Raw genomic sequence first — 23,539 nt, 5'->3', positions numbered from 1 at the left:
ATGATAGGGCTTATGAATCGCCTTTTAAGTGTGTTGTTTAGAATTAAAAGTATTCTGTCTTCATAAAACAAAAGGGTTCTTTGTAGTTAGTGAGTGTGAAAACATGAACTGATGTCATTTAATATGAAAACAAGATGTTTAAAATGTCTCTTTCCTATACTTCATGTCAATAGAATATTTTTATCACCATATTACCTAATTGAAGTATTTATAGACATTTAAATCAATATACATTTAGGTTAAACTACATAAATCAATTTCCTTTCCTGTTATGAGCAATTCTGATTGGTGTGGAAAATTATCCTAGTATTCGTATTGCATAAGGATAAACGGCAAGTACAAACTATGTTTCATTAACTGTATAGCATTCTACAAATCTATTGAAATCCGGAGTGAAATAATTTTAAGTAGGAATGTCAACAAAGGTGAATGAATAAACATCAACAGTTTCTTTAGTCCTATAGGATAATCTCTATCTTATCTACTCATGATTTATGTTTGTGATAAGCACAGATATAGAAACGTAACTACACTTCACACGTTATTTTAGGGACTATAATAGCACATAACAACTCAAACATTTAAGGTAATCACGTAACTTATTTTTTGTTACTTTACTTGAGTTTCAAGAAGTGATTAAGCTAATCGGTACTTTGAGACATATTGTATCGCAATACGACCATACTGAAGGTCGATATCAGGTTACAAATGACATACAGACATGAGTATTAGTAGTACTTAGATAATTATGTTACCTGGAAGCGCAAAATGATGGTCCAAATGAGACCGAGACTGAGCCTCGGGTTTCCGTCAACGATGTCGTGGGATCCCATATTCTCCAAATGCACTCGTTGTTCGCGCAAGAACTGCAACGCTTTATCCACATTCTCCAAGCAGTGGATACGCATCTTGCCTTTTGTTGGGCGTGGCTGCAAGTAAAAAATGTAATGTAAGTATAACTACACTAAAAGTAAAACATGTATAAGTAAACAACCTGGTAACAAACAAGAACTTTAAAAGGTGGATAACTCATACAAATTGCAAAGATGAAACTCCCTACACTTTAAAACTCATGCAAGTCCGAATATACAGTAGCGAAAGAGATAAGGAACAAAGAAAAGGGAACCGAATGCATCCAATAGATATGAATCACCTGGTTTCAATAAGGGATGATTCAGGATATAGCATGGGGAAGTTATGAGTCACGCGGATGCGAATTTATTGCTAGGTATGACATTTAAATAACTTTCAAGAGGCAAATTAGCATCCTACTACTGAAAGCAGTTTCTTACAATCAATTATATCAAAGAGATGAATACCTAAACAGTATTCTGACAGGTAACGAAAAAAATAAAGAGGAAATTTATTGGTTCTGCACTATTGAAATTCACTATTCATCAGTAAGTTGGATAGAAACATCTCTATGAATTAAATATAAGAGAGCTAGCGACAAAATATGTTCATATTTACTACTGCTTCGTTAGTTTAGTCGGCTCAATAGCAGACACGAACCGTATTCGTCCATGTTTCAAGAGACTAATTCCATAATAGAAAAGTGGGCGTGCCAGCTACATACACACACATAACTTAGCCCGTTGTCTTAATAAAATCGCCATTTCGGAAGATAACAAAAACATTTTCGTACTAAGACAACATAATACACAGATAGCTATAAAACATTGTTTTACCTGTTTGGGCAAAACATTTATCGCGGAACGACCAAGACCATGGCGAGAGTGCGTGACTTCAAGCCATGCTAACTATCAGATAGGACAAAATAAACTTTATAGCCGCATTACATGATGAAAGGTGACAGCCGCGTGATGTTTGTCACGACGTTCAATACTGAACCATTAATCATGGTGCTTTGCTATGCTCTGCGGTATGAAGTTTCTCTTCATTCGAGCGACAATATTGACGGCTCTTCGCCAGAGTTAAGGCAATTCAGTGTTGATTACAACGACAGGCGTATAAAGGAACACTTTAATTGAAATGACAAGGCAACAAAACTAGACCCCATGTTCGTTTTATTGAAAAATATTTGCTTACAGTAAGAGAATACGAGTATTATGCTACAAAATACACTTCTGTATTCCCTACAATAACCCTAGGACGTCTGCATAGGTCGTAAATAACAGAACAGTGTACTATAAATAATGCAGTATGTTTTACCGAGAGCAAACACAAGAATTCAAAATACATTTCGGCTTGGTCGCGTCGCCAAAGCCTGGATAAGTCCGGTTCTACAGGTCGAAGCTGGCTATTGTTTGCTTTTTATAACAACCTACGTATAAGAACATGAATTTTAACATGGATGGCAACAATAAGAGGCACTAAATGACTTAGGTGATTTTGTTTACGGATGATTTGTTTTAGACTGACTCCACTCTAGGGCAAAGTATCATGATGACTCTCTGTCCCTTTAAATGGTAGCGTGTTTAGAAAACAGAATGCGATAATTGCTTCATACTTCATGCTTCATACTTTTAAAAAGCAATAAGCAGAATAACGCAACATATGCTCTTTATCACCATCGTATCCTTTACATTGGCTATACCAGATTTTCTATTGCAAGGGTCAATATTTCTTGATCTGAACAAATCTTCGAATGAGCATTACACTGCACTGCCTGACCAAGTAAATTCTCACATAAACAAAAGTAGTTTAACGGCTGTACCAGTTTTCTACTTTCATTAAAGGTTCCCACAACCCATAATAAGTTTAATGAGGACATGAAAACGTTATAAATAGGGCTACAGTGTGCGTATCGTAAATTTTATGGGCAATTTTGATTTTCATAAAAACAACAAGTTTATTTTATTAAACTTCGCTTGAAATGATCATGAGTTTTTAATTACGGACAAGTTAAATCGTATTTGTAATGGATCGGAATCAAATTGGACAGTGTCGTCAGAAATTTAGGTAGTTACTTATCTGGAAGATAGCTCGGTACTGCTTTTATAAAATCATACTTTGTATAAAATTTTCTCATCTATCATAAAATTACCTACCCGTTTTTGCGAGTTTTACTTACGCACTTAACTCGATTATACTATTTTATGTATAAACACATGGGAAGTAGTTCAACCTTTGTTCAAATAAATAATTTGCGAAACATGTCAAGTGAATATTGTACCTCTTATTCATTTTTCGAGATGATTGAGTATTTTTGGTCGATCCAATTAAAATGCAAGAAGAACTATACCTTATAAAGACGAGTAACTTACAGTACCTTCTAAGATTTGGAGAGAAAGGTTCATGTCTCATCTTTACATCATAAGTACCTAAGAGATGGTTACCGCAACTCTTGTTAGTAGTTAGTCTACCTTCCGCGTTCGTCTAGACGTGCTAAACATGGTTGGAAACGACGCTAATGTAATTAGAAGTGGGTAGGCAACAGTTACGGGTTGCAAGGGATATATACAAAAAATGCTGTAAGTATATGCGCTGAAGGACTGAAGAGACGTAAATGTAAATGTTCAGAAACGGGGTTATGATGATGATAATTTTGAGGAATGGGATGCGAAATTAAGTAAAATACCCACCAATCTTTCTCCGGAGAGCACTTCGAGCAATTTGATGAGTTGCTTGCCATCCCTCATGTCGACGTACAGGTCGCTGATACGGCACCCGACGCGCACCAAGTGGGAGTTCACCCATTTTTGAAAAGTTTTCTTCTGCACACTTTCTCGTTCGTCTGCCAAAAAGTAACATTTATTAGTTCTGCATAGCTATATGCACATTTAAACAGTAATTTTGACAACGAATAAGTTGTATAAATACGTAGGCCCTAAAACCAAACCCTGGGGAACGCCACGACAATTAAATTTTTGTCCATTAATAGTACTAAAAATCAGACAGACAGACAGAATTTAGAGTAAACACTTTAACAAACAGACCTGAAAACCAAAAGTAATGGACATAATAAATGCTCATAAAAATTAAGAGAAAAACGATAAAAATAAGGTAGGGAATGTTAACACATTAACCGCCAGTGGGGACGACCGCGTCGCGGCGACCAGATAGCTGGCTTCGCGGGTCGTATCTCTGGATGTGGAGGCTCCTGCCCGTCCGGGATCACCGTCGACATCGTAATAACTCACACGACAATATTCCAATGAGGTGTTAGGTTCGGAATATAATATGTGTAATTCGAGATATGGATCAGATTGCTATTCGCACGCTTCAGAGCGTAAAGAACAGTCCTAGATGTGCAGGGTGTTGTACTGAGTACTGAGGTAATGATTGTTTTTTTTTCTAGGATTTACAAATACTGCAAAAATATGCAACAAATACAGGCAACAGCCAAACCACCTTCGAAATGAGGATATTCACCTAAAATCTTATATGCAATTGCTAATGATGATTTGAATAATATGTACAAGCTGTTAATGGTACCGATTCAAATAATTTATATAATATTTATAAAATAACGACTTCACCGCATTGAAACTATATTAACATCATAAAACTGTTGACATTAATAAAGCCCATGTAGAGCAGAGCTACCAGGAAAATTATATAGGAAACTAATGGCTTTATTGTATAAATGGTACCTATTTTAAAACAGATATAGAAACATGGATAGATATTCCAAAAACTAGTTACAAAAATCACGTTTAGATTGAAGTCATCGACACTTATCTGGCAATCCGGCAAGGCAAATTCAAAACTGACGCAATCCAATCCAAGACAGGCACAACACTGAGAAGCACTGATAACACAACACTACGAACCTCTTAGTTCTATCACGACCTTGTCATAATACGCGTCTAATCCAGGCACTTCGATATCTACTCCTTTTTTAATCAGCTCGTATCCCTCGGTGGATGTCATGTCGCCAGCGACGAGCGGCGACTGAACCAGCGTCCCAGTCCAAAGACGAGAAGAATTAGAGCGACAAAATTCAACTACCACTGGACAAGGATATTCGATACCAATGCGCCAGATGTCGACAACTCAGGGCAGGTTTTAATTTATTAGCACATTCGTCACACTGTGCATAGCGTTGCTACACATTTGTGTTAACAACTAACACCGTATGAGGCACGATCAATTTTTTAACAAATATTACCCAGGTTACGGCCAAAACGGCAATTTTTGATTGGTGCTACGAGAAGATTCGGTTGAAATAACAGATAACATCACCAATGATAAGAATAGGCATCGGCGTGGAATCGGTATTTTAACGAAAGTTTAAAGTTTTTTACTGAGTTTCAGTTTTGTATAAATTTTTTAGTTTCCATATGTTTATAATTTGTAACCAATGGTTTACAACCCCATTGTTTTATACGGAAAAACGGATGCTGCGGTTTGCGAAGTTCGATAAGCACATTACATAGTATTCTAAAATACTGGCAAAATGTTATGGATAATATAGTTTGAATTATATAACAACGATGCGTGTCAAGGTTTCGACCTCTGAGGTCTTATCTAAAACTAAAATAATCCTACATTCTTAGATAAGTCTATTTGCATGCACCGGTCATTGAACCTACCGTTTACTATGCAGTAACAATGTTGTCTGGTGACAAAGTTAATGTTTAATAGCAGAAAATATTTCAGTATTTATCTATGTATCGCTCCCGTTTCTGTAACCTTATCAAAGCAATCGTTTTAATCTTATCAAGCGGTGAACTGACACATATTCCAATAATCTTTACTTGGTGCTAGTAATTAATTTCTATAAATTTATCGTCGCCTATCACTCGAGACATTACTGGAACTACTTCAGCTGTCTTTACAAAGGGTACTTATGAAAAACTTAGTACTATGCGTTCATTTTCCCTCCTTGAGAATCTACGTTGATGTCTTTCAGGTTATAAGTACACACAGTCTTATTATAGCCAAGGTAAAAGGTCGGTAGACAAAAGGCTTTGGACGTGATGTCAGCCGGAAGATTCCTACTGTCGAGTACAACACCTACGCAAAGCGATGGGGTGGATGAAAGGCCCACCCTCGCTATTCATAGACCGCAGCACAAAAAGGTTTGTTCCATGGAAGTTTTATGATGGCTTGGCAAACAGAATTCGGCTGGAAGTAGATATTATTGCAAAATATTGCAAGCAATTACCGCTACCAAGTAACGAAGAAATTATTAACTTGTGGATTAGAAGAAAATAAGAATCTACGAAATTGACCACCAACAAATCGACAGAACAAAAGTGCGCCAAAATTAAACTCAAACAACAGCAAAATAAGTAAACACTAGTTTTAGAAAAAAAAACTAAATTGATAGTGCATTTAGATTGTGCGGATACTGCAGGAAGATCTAATCAAATCAGTTTATGACGCACATAATCGATATCTGTAGTTGTCAAAAACCAAACAATGTCAATTCCCAATGGTCTTATCGTTTTTCGGAGTAAAGCAAAGGTGTATTAGAAGGATTTACCCTAAATAATAAAATATTAAGAACCCACCTGCTAACGCCTTAATGCGCGATCGTTCGAATAGCCTCGACGACGAATTGCCGCCATCGTACTCGAACTCGTCGATGATCTCCTGACCATGGCCGATGGACGGGTCCCAGCGGGACACCGATATGTCGGTCGTCATCGCGACCAACCTCTACCTCACCGCCACGCTCAACTATCTGGAATAACGAGAAAACACTCATTAGAAATCTACCGCAAAGGTACCAAAATCAACCGCAGACTCAATTAGTAAGAACATTTGTGTGTTTAAAACTAAAGATAACCGCATCATGACAACAAAATCGCTTTAACAAATTATGAAAAATGTTATAAGGACACTTAACTGACTAATAACTATTTATTCTACGACAATTCTCGAGGATTAACAAAGTTACCTATTGGAAAAGAGCATTAAAAAGACAGGTAGAATAAAAACAAAAATATCGTCCCTAAAATAGCTGTCACAGCAGTTCAGTCGACGCACCCTAATCCAGTGACCGCACCGGTGACAATATCATCGTTGCGAGAGGGTTGCTTTAACGGTCACCGAGTCGCTTGTCAAGCGATCAATTTACTTGTACCTTTTTTGGCTTCCTAACTATCTACAGTATTAGGGGTTACTTGAAAATTCAATACTTCAGCATTCCTAATCAAGATCGATAATCTGGAACACAATGGAAGGGAAACAAATGTAAAGGAATTCGTGTGTTGACCTGACTTATCGATGATGATAAGAAAAACGTTTGTTTAGTTTTTTAGCGTTAACGATAACCTACAACTGCTTGGCAAAGGGCCACAAAGTTGTTACAGGTTTTATAATTATGTATCTTTGTATTTTCATTCCCCTGTATCACAAGGCCAATATGACCTTATCGTCATTATGTTGGCTACGGACTTGTATAGATTACTAATATCTTCATAAGTATTCCAACAGCACTTAACTTCTAGGATCGTTTGAAGTACTTCAATGGAGTTGGAGATAGCACCTGATTGATATTGAACTACGTAACAAATGAAGATTATTAGATATTATTTAATTTAATTAATTAATTTAATTGTATAGCAACAATACCACCTGACATCATGTTTAAAGACTGGCAGTCCAGTCATTATGCATGTACCTGTCGATAAATTTGGAACCAATCTCATAAATGATGATATCAACAATACACACCAAATATAGACGAATGGACCTTGAATTGTAACTAGTGAGTCAGTCACATTTATATTTAAATAATATATAAAGACGACCGTTTCAACTTTGTTGCATTTTTATTCAAAGGTATCCGATGTAATAGAAATCCATTTAGTTCAATGTCAACAAAGTACTGGATTATTCTTCGATTTTAAAACCATGAAGATTGTAATTGTGGTTTACGACTTTCCCCATCGATAGAAGACAAAACTTATGCAATTACCTATTTATTGTTTTACGTTACCTTGAATTTTCCGAATAAAAACCGTAAAAGTGATCACTATAATAATAACAGAACAATTTCACAAAAAATAATTAAATCACTTTAAAAATTGCATTCACAGTCCAAAGACAGAGTGTTCTATAATATTTTTGTTATTCCGAATGACATCACGTTGCCGGCCAGTGATAAGATTAGATAACTGCTTTCAAGACTAATAGCCGCACCTAAGTGGCTGAACCAAGTCGATGTGCCATTTTATTAGTGCTATAATAAAAATACTTGCAACACCAATTCGAAGCAAGATTCAAGTAGGTAGTTACTAGGATTTGAGTTTAAAGAGGATTTTGTCTAAGACACAACACAGTGTTAATTAGACAAACAGTAATAATTTTGTCACATTGCAGCTAAATGTCCAAAGTTACTTCTCTTAGCACTCGTTCGTGTGAGGAATTTGCATAAGAACCAGTTTCGAAATAAAAGCGTTAACACACAGCAGGATCAATAATGTGAGGTTGCGTAACTCCATGACTCATTAAAGTACACTCCGGTGCGGAATCGCCACATTCAGATTTCTTGTTTACGAACTGCCTTCTCATACACATTTTAAATTATAGCTCGTGGATGATATTACTCACGGAGGTTACAATTAAACGTTAACCTTGACAAATTGAAGATAATTTGAGCGCTTCTACTTTTTATTCGACATAATTGTTGATAGCGGTGGCTGTGTAACGCAGACGTAACGTGGTGATATGCTGAACTGTTCAATGGTCAAGAAATGAAGCATGAAATGAAGCGTTATTATGAGCTATAACTAAAAGTTATAAAAAAGCGACCGATCGAATCTAAGTAAGTTATGAATTTTACTCGTAAACTTGGTAAATGATTTGTTCACGTTATTCGGTAAAACGGGTATAATTCAGTCGCGCACTGAGGGTGACCTTCTCGCATAATGGCTCAGTTAACGAAGGTCCCTCGAGTTGACAGCCACAATAGAAATCTATGTCGTTGCTGTGACCACATGAATTACGCACGCTTGGCCCTCTTATTATCATGAGGACAGGCTTATCTTTTAACAAAGCATAATGAGCCAGGATATAAATATTCATGTAGATGATGTAGAACAGCTTATGAATGATCATTTGATATTGAACATTGGAAGCTCTTTCTGAGAATTGAATACACATAAAAACAATATCTCTCATTAGGATAATCTACCATGTCTAATTTTCCCAATACACTCAATAAAGTATCATTAAAACAATGGATCTTTTACATCATCTCGTATTCCAGTGAGAATATTGCGAGACAGACGTCACATTGATACAAAAGTTAACAATTCACACAAGTTTTTGTTATGAACACAACTGAGAATACACAATTGTACCCAGACATATCTTTTGCGAAATCTGCAAAGATTCTGGGACACGAAAAAATACAAAGTAGGTACTCTACTCTTATCAAACGTACAATCATCGTCCGAAATTAGTCAGATTAAAGGCGCGCTCAAACAAAAGGAGACAACAGAATATGGAAGAAGAATAAAAACTTAAAACGTAAGGACTGTTATGTAAATAATACCCTTGCTAAAGTCGAATAAAAAGAGATCAAAATCCGAATACTAGCATAAGATTAGAAGGATTAACGATAAACCACACCGTTCATTTCAAATCTAACTGCCTCTGTGTAAATAAAACATTCTGATCAAATTACAGTACTGCATAGTTCCGAGAACATGGTACATAGTTGTTCCATAGGGTATCAATAACAATATACCATTACAACATAACTGCTTGGAGTTTCGCACTTTCCATCACGTAGCGGATCCGTCACGAAGTCCTATTTACATAATTAGCATTCTATTTATAAAGTAACACCCATTCTCATGGCGCTATTTACCCACATACTGTTAATAGGGACGATTAGATGTGATATGCATTGAAAACTATAAAATATTAATGAATGGTCTAATGAAAAACTTCAATTAATTGAAGCAATTGACTAAAGAGGTGGGCAACTTAAATTCTTTTAGTCAATTGCTTACTTCGTTTACGTTTTAAATAGTGTAATGTTTAAATATTGCTGTAATATTCTAGCCAATCAATACTCTAGCGTCTCAAGCTTCACCTTAGAAAGAATTTCAATGTCATTAAACAATACTTTGAACTCAGCTCAAATTATACCGGTTTTGCTAATGTATTTTATCAACGGTAACCGTTTTCGTGACTCCAGACAGACAGCTCCTTATCACAAGATGGCGCGCCAAACGCCATTGTCAAGCCACTAAATGCATTGTAAAGAATGTTTAGTACAAAAAGTTAGATGATGCATCCTGTTCTACATTCATATTTCATGACGTCAGCTAATGAAAATAAAATACAATCAAGCAAGAAAAATGTTGGGCGGGTTTTATTTTCCCATACTTGATTAACACTTCCTTTATCAGCATAGATAAATAAACCAACAAAATATTGCCAAAAAAAGAAAGAATAATCTCCTTCAATCTCCAAGTAATTTCCAAGCTAATCCTATAGGGATTACTGAAGATCGGATGTATTTCATACAAAAACTCAAGGTTAGGTGAATAGATATAATTTCACGGTCAGTGTTTGTTTGATATTACGTGGGCTCTGAATTAATTTACATTAGTATCACTACTGATACGCTTTCGCCTTATTACATAAATATGTGTGGGTAGACAAACTGAATAAATCTGTAGCTGTACCAATATAATACAGCAGACGAGTGTCATGCATGATTGACGAACTGTTATAACTGAATTCCGACGATTGGCGCAGAATCTGGAAGTAATCAATTTATCTAAATTCGGTGTCACATTCTTTTTCCAGTATTTTTCTATTTATATTTCGTCTATACGACTTTATTTCAAGTTTTTGTTTTCGTAATGCTTCAAAGACTATTTGCAGACTATTCAAAGGACAAACTGAAAACAAAACTAATCCAATACACCGAACAAATAAAACTAAGTTACACGAAGTAATACGAAAGTGTGTTAGTATTATTACATAAAGTTTAGATTAAGCTAGCTCGAATCATAGAAGTAACAAAAGTCGAACAAAGCAAGTGTATCGAATAGGCAAGTCGCCGCGGCCGTTGACCTCGGCAAGTAGACATGGCGTCGTCGATACACCATAGCACACCATAGCCAGCCATTACAATCATGGAACTACGTAATGGGGTGTTCACGAGGAAAATAATTGCTACTATTCAATGATCCTTTCGTGATATTAAATGAAGCAATTTTTTATATGTATAAAGCGCGATTTAATAAATGAAATAACAACAAGAAGCAAACAAAACGTTTCTGTCTCCTAACAACATTACAAAACATCAATCACTCCATAAAGACGAATTTATTACGTTATATTGTGTTAACCTTTGATATTTAGCCGTACCTCGATTTAGGGCGTTGTCTACCCTTGAACCGTATACACGCCTAAACTTTAGCGCGTTTGAGCCCACTAGCCCAGCCTTTAATATCAAATCATAGCACATGTCAGCTAATCACTTTAAGACAGGTTCGTATTATGTTCGGAAACAAAGTATTACTTCTATAAATCACCCATCTATTTTTAGGCAGCTGTATTTTGATTAGGTGACCTAAACACCGAGTGACTTTTTCAGTTTATAAAGTTTTCATAACTTCACAATTTACTGAAATTCGTTGCATAATGTCGATAATCTAACCTTGCAAAATTGTAGTCGCCATACTACACCTTGCAAATATGAAACCTTTTCTCGGATTTTCATCAACTCAAGTAAGTATTCCGTCAAGTTCTTATCTGGGGTCATAAAGAGTGTGCTAAAACGTCGAGACACTGAGACAGTAACAAATAGTCCAGGTACTCAGGTACTGGCTTCGGCCCTCCCCCAATGTTTACCGCGTCTGGTAAATGACTAGACGACACGCAATCTGCACTGCGAGGGGGACACGTAGTGCCGTCATACATTCATAAGTGGACGGACCACTTTGGGCGGCGGATATCCTAATTCCTGTGTCAGTTTAGAATAGAATGCTTAAAGACTACCATTCTGTTCTAAGTTGTCTAAAAATATGTTAAATCATTATTGTGCATGACATAAGTTTCGGGTATGATGGCCATTCCATGTCTAATTACATTTTACATTACTTTGTCATTAGAGACAACCACGACGTCAGCGAACGGTAAAATAGGTACATCAGCAGTCAGTTTACTACCGGTTAAATTGTCTTCGGAACTTGCTACTGGCAACATCTAATAAAGTACTGCTAACATCTTAGAGAGTTACGACTTCCTTGAGTACTGCTGAAGTATTTACAATGTAAAAAGTACTGAAATCGCACGCGATTTTACCAGTAATTACTTACACACTCGTGTTATGCTGTGCTTCACGTTTACTCTTATATTATGTAAAGCGTTGCAACAACGAGAATACCGTTAGTGTACTAGAAACTGTACTGACTTACTTCGCGAATGTCTCTAGCCAGACTGGGGATATTTAAACCATTTAGCAATTAAACATAACCTATCAAAAGTTTCCAATTTATCATCATGTCGGCATGACAATAAAGATCAAAATTTTGTCTTTTGGCGAGATGCAATATAATTATCACTTGCCTCAAAAAGGCAAAAATCTGCGAAAAGGGTCGACGATTCAAAAAAGTGATTGCTATCATCACATCGTACCATTCATCGAATTCGAAACCCATTCATAATTATGCGCATTCATTTTCATTTCCCATTCTACAACCGCAGGAAGTGTTGCGATTTCTATCATTTCCATCCCGTTAAATTATTGTGAACGCTTTTATTTCAAAGACAATAAAGTCTATTTTCATTAAGCTTGGAATAACTGTTAATTTTTATGTACGGATGTATTTACGGTCCGCCACAGTCACAGTAGGACGACTACGGATCGCGTACAACCTGCCTCTTGTACTGCATTTCTAACCGCAGTGTTGTCGACTCGACTCTGTTGTTTGTTTTTTTAATCAACCTTCGTTTTGATTCTGACGTTACTTTAGTCTGTTTTTGTTTCACCACTGGGTTAATTGTTCACTGTTATTTTCTGGTCTTTAAATACAATGAAGTTAAAACACCACAATTGTCATTTTCTTAATTTGTTAGACAGTCTTAAAATAAATGTTTAAAGTAAACTATTATTACGAATAGAGCAAAGGAACAATTTCCAGCTTCGGTATGCTGACATCACGCCTGCTCTAAATTTAGACCCATTAACTCAGCAAAAGTGGACTTGAGATGAAATCGCCTATTCGGTGAAACGATGAGCAAGTACCTACTACAGTCTGACACGAATTTGGGAACTCGTTGAGATAAAACATGATTTCATGTCTGATTGGACTTTGTAGGTTGGAAAAGAGCCAAAAGTTTTTGGGTTAGGTTTGCAAAATCCCTCAAAGGTAAAGTAGGTCTTGATCATGCAGCCTGGAACCGGTAAAGCGGACGGACCAGCTAACAGGCACTTCCCATGCTGGTAGCGGTGCGCGGACGAATCCATTAACCCAAATATAGAACCGCGCCCGAAGTCGAGTCGCGTGAGTTACACTCACAACTAATGAATTATAAAATATATTCGTACAAATATATTTTGCAACGAATTAATAACATTATGGGGGACCTTTCATCGGTGCTCCCAAATCATCAAGTATGTACTACCCATACCCTTAATTGATTAAAAGCCATTAGCCAATAATTGCCAACGACGGGGCTTGCTTATTGGCCTTAGAAGTAAAGTTGTTTGCCACTTGTAAGACCCTATAAGTAAAGACATGTTTACGAAACGACAGTACATCTATAATGTGTATAGTGCTAAAATTAAGGTCGGCAAAATGGCTTCACTTTATAGAACTTATTTAAAACGCATTACGTGTTCCGAGCATAACCCACGCTAGTAACTCTACGCCTGGCCGTCCACGACCTCACGGCTAATTAGCTGTCGTAATCAAAATGCTCCCTCATGTGAAAACGTTCCCCCACTGAAGCCAGCCACAAGCGTATGCTCTAAATAATAAACACAACCATCACTGACACGAAACATGGCTACGCAGCAGAAACAAAAGGATATCCGGTCGAAATCATAGTACCTGAACCAGATTCCACTAGAGAATTTATAATTGTGAATCAGATTGCCAATTTTAGTGATGAAATTAGAATATCATTCGAAATAGAGAGCTAATCGAAAGTCTTCGACAAGAGAAAAGTAATAATTTAGTTTTTGTTTGTTGAGAAAGAATTGATCCAATCATATTAGAGCGTTGTAATCGATAGTTGGTGGTAAACATATAAAAGTACAGGCCATTTGTTAGGTTTAGATATCGATCCCTCGAGGAACAGGGATGGCCCACACAGGGGTGAGGACTGACGCGGAAATTCGCACGCACAAACGTCACTGACCGGACTTTGGGAAGCACGTATCTGCAGTATATCGGTCGTTCACTAGTGATGCTTATTTATAGATTTCGCGTGTGTAGAGTCTTTCAGATTATAGATGAATTGAGGAATCGGGGCCGCGATGGTTCCATAGTTCTATGCTCAGCGCGTTAATGTTAATAACATGGAAACAGATTTGGACCACGCACATATTAAACTCAAACTTCATAATGGGGTCAACATGCCCAATTTTACAATTTACTATAACTATGACAAAGTTTTGTCACAGTAAATTGTAATATGATTACACCATCACCTCTTGTAAGATAGAAGTCAATGAGTATAGTGCGTGGGAGTCGCCACTGAACTTTGTAGAGTAGGATGCTGCTCATTTGTCAGTTGCCAACCTCGAATGTATTCTACATAACAACGTCATTCAGATTTCATCCTCCCTAGAGCAATAGGAACTTTATGAATCTTCTCGTATGTTTATTTTATAGGCGCCATATGTTATGAGACTTTGACGGTTTCAATAATAATCCTATAAATATCCGGACAACATGAACGGAATAATGACACTGTCTCTTGACTAAATGTGGTGCACATTATCTAACTTCAAATGACTGCTTCATCTATCCATTACAATCACGTGATAACCAACACAGTGGATAGTTTCTATGTGCCCTGTCGTCAATGATACGTATTGTAAACAGACCCAGTTAATGTGTGACGTAAATCAATTTGTATCACGACCGCATCCGATGAGACTATCCAAGATTGCCTACCTATTATTCTAAATAAACCTTGTGGCGTCAGTCTACGACCACGTAGAGAAACGAATCATCTTTGGACCGATGAAAATGTTTGACGGTTGAAATAATATTTATTTTTGACGCAATTGTATAGCTGCTATTGGCAAAGAAACAATCATTCTCGATAAAATATTTCGCAGAGGTATCTACTTGTTAAGTTTTGCAGGTCAATTTGGCTACAGTATACAATCATAGGCAGTAATAGTATGACATAAGCGTGGTGACGTCACCCCGGGCGTCGGCAACTGCGGCGAAGGCCGGCTCTGTTGTTTGTGCGCGACCGACCGGTTTTATGGCAACACATGCACTGCACGCTACCTCTTATCCACAACTTCGAATGTAACACGCGAACGGTCTCTACACCATAGAACAATAAGCCAGCCACTGAGAAAATTAGCGGTAAAGAAGTGAATTTGAAAACTTATTATTTAAATACGCCACAGATTTCGAAGTTTGATTATGAGCTCTATCACAACATCCTTAAGTTCCTTATTATTTGACATTCTTCTTTAACGAAGGCGCAATGTGCAGTTGCCACGCCTACATGCAAGAGGTTAGCCTCGGTAGTGCGATGACGCTATCGCCTATTTGGGTCAATATAACTCACAGTGGCCATAAAAATTATAAACAGACGGCAGGATCAGCAAGTTGCGATGTTATCTTGGGTTATATTCGCTAATTTAATGGGATATGAACGTTTAACACCCGCTAAAACGAGAATACTCTAACGCACAAATAATATAATAGAGAATATAGGTAGGTAGGTACTAGGATTGTCCGATTTCTTACATTGCATTGAAAGAAAAACTTTACTATGTTCCAGTATCTGATAGACATTTTTGTATTAGACATTAGTCTATTTGAAACAGAAATCTACATAATTATACTAATGACCAATTAATTTTAATTTAACAAATGGATTGTGATTGGTCGTGCTTTGGGCCAATCATATAAACTATCAAATTACCTTTGCAACTCTAGTATTGAAAAAACACGAATGGTTACTAATCTACTATCAATACTGTTATTTTTGTGATTTGTTTTAAAATAATTGATAGTAATGTTTCTGCTTCTAGCATTTTGGTTTCACTAGCACCTTTTTGAGCTTCTCAATGGACCAAGTTTTACAATATTATATATTCTTCAAAACTTACAAGTACTGTTACATACGTCTTTACCAAAAAGGCAATAGTTAATACTTATCCTCAATTAATATCCGTAAGCAACCAAATCAAACAATCGCATCATTACAACGGCACTTATATCCATTCTGAGAAAAGAAAATAGGTAACCATTGTATGGTAGCCGTTTGTTCGTGTTAATCATGCACTATGAATTATTCACAAGCCATGACTTTGCAATGAAATTCTTTGCACAAATGCACGTGAACACACTTTCCATAATATTTCATACACCGGTAGAGAAATCTGTATTCAACAGTTCAGCATCTCTTGACAAATGTTCGAAGGAATTGCTTAATCTTGGCACACATCATCCGAAAATATGTTCAGAGAAATGTTTGAGGAAATGACGAGCAGCAGTAAAGTCGATTTTATCTTTTAGCTGTCGAAAGTATTAGTAAAGCTGCATCTCCGTCATACTTTGTGTTATGAAGATTGTCTGATTATGATGACCTCATTTCAGATGGTAAACTTTATAGCTTGGACTCTAAGTAGTGAGTATAGACTACAACATTTTCTGGAGCATTTCTGTGTAATGTAACGTTCTTACGAATGGTACAATACAGGCAAAAGCTCAGTTTTCAGAGCATTTTAGTTCGTAAAAGGACACTAGAACATATCATAGAGCGGCTCGTTGTTCTGTTACAAGTAAATGTTGTAGTCTGTACTCACCTTAAATATGCTATCCCTTAACTGAAAATTGTCATCTTAATACCATCTTGACCTAAATAGTCGTAATATCTTTCTCTTCTTCAGTTTCAGTTCATGGTAATTAATCACTTGGTAAAAAGTTAACTTTTTTAATGGCCAAGATAAAATCATATTTTAAAGACAATATCAATGTGGGTCAAGCTCACTCGACTGCTGCAATTCTAAGAAGGAAGTTGAAAGCTGGGACGGAATGAGTACTTCCATTGTCTCGACAAAATAAAGCTTGCGTTATAGCAACAAACTCTGTTTCGGTATGTAAACCATGAGGCTTGGTGCGATATTTAAAATTATGTTCACGACTTCACGAGTGATGTAAACCAGAATAAATGCATGTTTTAAACAAAACAATACAACATAACCGTTAAGTAGTTATTATAAAGTCAAACAGAAAAATTTTGGTCTTAACTTTATAGCAAACCAAATGTTACTTTTAAGATTTGCTTTTGAATATTTATCCCAATGTTTCATCAATTGGGAAGTAGCTATGGATTAGCATGAATATCCTGGTCTAAATATAACTATTACATATCAGCCAATTCATAAAGAGTTACGTTATGTATCTGGAGTGTAGAACAGTACTTGGTTAACAATCCGACATGATTGCATCAAATTGATGTTCAACAACCGGCAGATTGTTCCGGCGAATCAACTAGTCCATTCAATTTTCATGTCATTTCAATGTATTTATCATGCTGTTAGTTACATAGTATACTTACTCAACGTTTTTTGAATGAACCAGGCATGGGGTAGCCATTGATAAAATACACTCAGTTTTAACCTTCAAACAGCAATTTGATACAACTCTCTTTTAACAACTATCAATTAATTAAAAAGGCCACGTAGATACTTTTGATAAAATTAGTAACTTAAAAATTACAAAGCTACCAAGACAACGCACAAGAATTGATTGGCAATCCGTCAGTTCCGAGTACCCATGTTTCGACCGGTTCTGCGGGCAATTTTGAAACGGCCATACTTATTTGATCGCCAACAGTGAAGTAAGATTTTATGGGCTTTTCTCTTCGATGTATCCGTTTGGAAGTCTAGAATTACCTTTTGTTGTAAGCAAGAAACTTTGGTAAGTAATAAAACGGGATTGTATCGATGGAGATTTCAAAGAATTAGAAACGAGGAAAATTATCGTCTTGAATAACTCGACGGGTAGGCAAGTTTACGCACCTCTTCGGATAGCAATGCAACACATACGTGTACTAGTGTTGTGTGTACGTATGTTCAGAAAGCGGTTGTTACGTGAGTCGGCGAGTGCAAGACATGGACTGGATTCGAGGTCGACGACCCCGGTAGAGCGGGACTCAGGACTCTACTGCCGGAATATTAAACGCGATTTTCAATTGCGTGAACGTCTTGCTTCCAAACTAGGTGTATGATAAATGTTAGAAATATTACCATTAGCACAACGAATCAGGTGATGTTAGTTAGTTGCAAAGTTGTTAATTTCAGAACTAGGTAAGTTGAATGAGCTAGGTAACTACAATTCAAATAAGAAAATTCTATTGTAGCTGATATTGACTAACTGAACAATATAAAAATAATAAACAAAGAAGTAAATACAATGGGCAACTGTTGACAGAACGTGTAGAAAGCGTGCCCCTTTTGTTAGTACCATTAACGCTTTTGGTACTCAACCGTGAAAGGGCCACAGACTTCGCTCCAACCGTTGTAATTTTGGCTGAGCTGAGATGCAATCAAATGTGAATGGAAGGAAATTAGTTTTAACAACTGTGCTGTGGCAATAGCAAGAGATTTCAAAGATATTCTGTAACCATGTTTATTTGTAAATACAATTTGCTGTTTTCTCATAAGTTTCGTCTACCGCTGACTTGGCTGCTTTCCTTGAATTTTATTTTTAATCTCTTAACTGTATTGCAGTCGAATGAATGTAATGTAGTATTTATTAATAGGTTGTACTAAAATGAGACCGAAGGGGAAATACCAGACAAGTTCCTATAAATGATTCAATTTTAGAGTACGTTTCTACAAATTAAAATTGTTTCATCGACTTTCTTCTTAAAATATTATCAGTTCTAAGTATTTCACGAGTGTTCTTTGATTAACGGAGACCTTTGTCCAGTAGTTCTACGGCTCGATTCTGTGCGTACTCGCCATAACTCTCTAAATATAGATTTCTATAAAAAGTGCTGTTGGATTCCTCAGAAGCGTAGCTTTGTGTTCGAGGAGCGGTTTTGAAGGTACAGCACATATTTATCGTGCTCATAACTCAGATCAGTAAGGTCTAATTTGTCGACTGATTTTAACTCATTTACTGACATTATTAATGAATAATGAATGACTCACAATATTGTTGTCACGTTCAAGGTTTATTATGCCATCAGAGGCCGAGACTCACCTGTAAACAAACAGAAGTGAAGCTTAGAATAACTTTAGTAAATATCCAGATTGTTATCATGATCAATGTAATTTAAAGATTTAACATGAAAGCTGGACTAATCTCATAAAGTCGTAACAAAAGTTATGATGACTCAAATCATACAAGAGTATTTTATTAAATCCTATTGATGATCAATTACTCCACATATTTATGCTATTGATACCATGCCCAAAAAAAATTATAACTACTTGTTATGTCACCGAAATGGTACACTTTGGGTCAATTGAAAGGTCATATAGTTAACCGACTGGGGGAGATAACAGTATGCGCCACTTGACATGATAAAACAAACGAAAGAAAAGTACACAAACCAACTACTTATCCTTGAAAACCGGTAAAGTAAACTTACGTAACATAATTGCGTAAAAGGTTAACTTAAGAATTAAGCGGAAAGTTAAAAATGCGCTCAAATAGTTCTCTCCATTTTTACTTTTTTCAACAGATAAGTGCCTGCTTCTGATAAATAAGTACGTCAGAAACTTTATCATTAAAATAAATATATCTCTACCAAATAATGCTAATGATAAAGAAGGACGTAAGATGTAGTTTTTGCAAAGCATATTCATACAATTTGCGGCGAAATGTCCGATCATCGTGCAAATTTAGATGTCCGACGCGACGCCCACAGGTGGACCGACGACCGACCAAACATCAATATAATGTGACGTAAAATTAAGAATGCAAACAGTACTTATGCACTAATGAATGGGCACTAAATAAGGTCGGTATGACCTCACCTATTTTTTAATTAGCAGTAGGTAGTCACTAGTCAGTGGCGATGAGTGCTGTATTATCACAGCAAGCATTCCTAGTCCACTGAGTCATTGCGGCCAATAACTACCTCTGGAAAACTATATTTTTGTGCCGCTACATAACAAAGGGCGTGGCATTGTCTCTCTCTAGCTATTTTATCATATTTTACTTCACTAAATAGATCTCCAGAAACATACTCAACTAACTAATCGTTTGAGTTAGCAATGACATCATAACAAACACGATAAATTAATGTGCTCAAGTATGATATCATACGATGTAACATTGAGACTGCAATAGTGCTAGAAGGACTTTTCTGTTATTTTAAGGATTTATTTCAAGATCATGAAAAATTTTACTGAGTATGATATGTACCAGATAGTTATACCTAGAAGCACTGTTGAAACACATGGGATAACATGCGTAGCAAGATGATATTGTTGCCAAATTATAAATCAGGTAAATTAATGATAACAAATGTAGAGTTTAGTACACAGTACGGTAGATTATAATCCTAACATGAACCAGTATCGGACAGTTGATTCAGTACGTCTGCGCGACTGACCTCGATGACGGCAGGGGGCGGGGCGCAACCGCTCTGCAAATAACGACAGATTTCTGAACGCACCCGGTGAATTCCGTCTGGAGTCTAGATAAAACGACATCAACGTCTCAAATGTATGCATCAAGGCACAGGGCAAAAGGTTGAGCCGCTAATTGGCACATTGTGGGAGACTTTAATGAAGCCAAACAATACTTGCTCTCCCCAGACGAGCTAACAACTAAATAGGTCAAGAAATTTTATTAAGCGGATAAGCAATCTAGCTGTAACCTAAAATGATGATTCCTAATGTTGCTCACAAGCAGTTTTAGATGGAAATTATTGGATTTTGACATTTTATTCAATCGATATATTTAGTAGAAACATTTTCTAGCATTAAACTGTTCTTAAAACACATTTCACGTAAATATTTTTTTGATTTCGTAATCAGACTAATATTCGCTTACAGAAATTATAATCAGTCATCGATACACATCTTTTCGGGTTGCCGATAAAAAAAATGGACACTGATGTCTGCAGATTAAGCTGGAAATGTGTTTTAATCTTGTTGTGAACCAACATCCTCAAACACTGGTGACATCAGTAGGTGAAACGCACTATTGATCTACCAACAAGTATCACAGACACTAAACACCGGAAACCTGTAACCCTAAATGGAACGGTGGCCTCATTCATTAAATTTGCAAATACACATACCGATAAGTAGCGAGGACTATCTCATCTCCGTACGTTAATCTAAACGTATAAATCCACAACACTGGTTCTATTAATCTCTCAAAGTACGAACACACGAGCACAGAACTTGGGGACCGCACAGCACACAAGCGCGTCGCGACTCAAACTCGGCGGAGTGAGCTGTGGGCCGGAATATCGATCCAACTCCTGGCGCCGGCGGGCCGTATATCCCTAGTGCACGCACGCCCCACCCCTCTAGTTCACCACCCCTGTGTAATACAGCATTTATAACGGGGAATCAAATTGACTTTTTATAAAGGCAAATACTTTCTTAAAGCGCGAATTTCAATTTATAACTGATGTGAATTTAGAAAATTGAAAACATTTTGAATGATCTAATCTTGTTGGATTTTAGTTTTGGTGTAGGCAACAAAACTTAGTATGTTTTCTTAACCCAAGTTTTCGGGTGAATCTGTGTCAAAAAGATGGAAACACTGGATCACCCCTCCCTCTCTGAAAGAGGCAGACCGACCTTGTGGGACGCGCCACGCAAACCCCGTTACCCCCTGTAGATGCCAACACAGGAAATTTCTTATAGAAATTAAGGGACGGATTTGCAGGCGAGGAGAATAGAGATTAATTAGGTGGAATAAGAAATCCTTGTACTTGAATCGTCGTGTTTTGATGAAAGGTCAGATATCCGGGACAAGTCGTTGAATCAATACGGTGCTACTGGCCTATAAAATTTTATTTTCGGCTGAAAAATTATAGGACTGTTTACCAGTTTTTAACGCGTTTTAGCATGTTAGTCGAGAAAAAACCTAATGAAGCCAAATCTACCTACATAGTTAATCTTACTTACGATTTTTTTTTCATTAATCGTAACTACAAAAGCCCATTCATGCTCACTGCATTTGAGAAGCCAAAAAGTATCAACACAAGTTTACATTGAAAACGGGTATATCTCACACAAACGATGTGAATGGCATTGTAACATTTTGTGATACAATATTACTACAATGTTGATGCTGATGTAACTGAGGAGTTAAACGACGTGCCTTTACTGAAAACTGGTGCAGTCACGTTTGCATGAAAACTCGGATATCAACATTAGAAACTGGATAAGGTGCAGCTGGTGCAATTATTGATGTAATCTGATATTTTTGGAAATTAAAGCTTATGGTTGGGCAGTTTAATAATCCCGTTTTTTTGTGGTTCACCTGTGATTTAACTGCCTCCTTGCAGTTTAAAATAGTTAGTTACAATTGCGACTACCGAGCATAAGTTCGATTACTGGACTGCACAAAGTATTTTTATGGTTTTTAAAAACATTAATCTTGAGGACTGCTAACGAAACGGATTGTAGGTAATCAAATCCTGCGAATATAGTCCATATATTGCCCCGATTGCGTAATTAGCGTTGAAAATATTAAAGACTCTCAATTATTCCACATTTAACATATCATCTAACTGGATCTTGTTGAAAAATTCCACTAAACACATAAATGCACTTTACACATAACATCTGGTTGCAAGGACAGACATTTCCCAACAGATGTATCAAACTATCAGTTGATTGTTTATCAAACATGTTGCGTTACATTATGATTGTTTTACAATCTAAAAATTAGGTGTAAAATGTATTTAGATTGTGTTAATACTAAAATACTTACAACAATAAATTAAAAAGGTAATAAAAATGCTTATTTATACAATTTTTGCTTTACCATAGTCAGGTAAAAAAAAACATGAAATTTAAAATTGTAATGAATTCTTGTATGTACCAAAATAGGGCACAGTATTTTTGTTATGAATATGAAAAGAATATTTTAAATAGAATTTACTCTCAGTTACAGACAAAACCTTCAGTAACTGAACAGGGATTTCTTAACATGTATTTTCTTAGCCACTTTCACAATGGCATTTTTATTATACATATTCATAAGCTAAATAATTTGCTATTTGAATAAGACTATCGTAAAAAGCTCTCATAAATTGTAGGAAGGATCACAGAAAATAATGTTCCTTTTCATCAACCAAAGGCAATGCTTTGAAGTCCTGTTGAATCACACATAGCCTAAGGCATTCCGCTCCCTTCATAGAACAGACTCATCATTGCTTGTATCCTACGCTCACAAACAACTGAGCTCATGTGACTAAAAATGCTGTTTGATATTTTTGCAGATGATGAGCAATGAATTACAAGGTA

The 23,539-nt window shown here is 36.5% G+C and overlaps 1 protein-coding gene across 20 annotated transcripts in view; it reads right to left on the bottom strand.

Moving 5' to 3' along the window:
- Nucleotides 1-23,539, bottom strand: part of LOC118267743 (spectrin beta chain) — a 48,840-nt gene that overhangs the window by 23,063 nt on the left and 2,238 nt on the right. For 16 of the 20 annotated variants that reach the window (XM_050694024.1, XM_050694027.1, XM_050694021.1 and 13 more), the window contains exons 2-4: nucleotides 6,423-6,595; nucleotides 3,546-3,697; nucleotides 756-929 (exon numbers count right to left, since the gene is read on the bottom strand). In XM_050694024.1, coding sequence (XP_050549981.1) covers nucleotides 756-929; nucleotides 3,546-3,697; nucleotides 6,423-6,558 — 462 coding nt within the window. In that variant the 5' untranslated portion in view covers nucleotides 6,559-6,595. Of the gene's footprint in view, nucleotides 1-755; nucleotides 930-3,545; nucleotides 3,698-4,736; nucleotides 4,895-6,422; nucleotides 6,596-7,855; nucleotides 7,994-21,351; nucleotides 21,515-23,539 lie in introns of those variants that run through there. The other 4 variants (XM_050694020.1, XM_050694030.1, XM_050694022.1 and 1 more) reach the window with 4 other exon arrangements.

The sequence above is a fragment of the Spodoptera frugiperda genome, chromosome 6 (assembly GCF_023101765.2).
Source record: "Spodoptera frugiperda isolate SF20-4 chromosome 6, AGI-APGP_CSIRO_Sfru_2.0, whole genome shotgun sequence".
NCBI lineage: Eukaryota > Metazoa > Arthropoda > Insecta > Lepidoptera > Noctuidae > Spodoptera > Spodoptera frugiperda.
The sequence above is the reverse complement of the archived record's forward strand: the minus strand, read 5'-3'. Positions and strand labels throughout refer to the sequence as shown.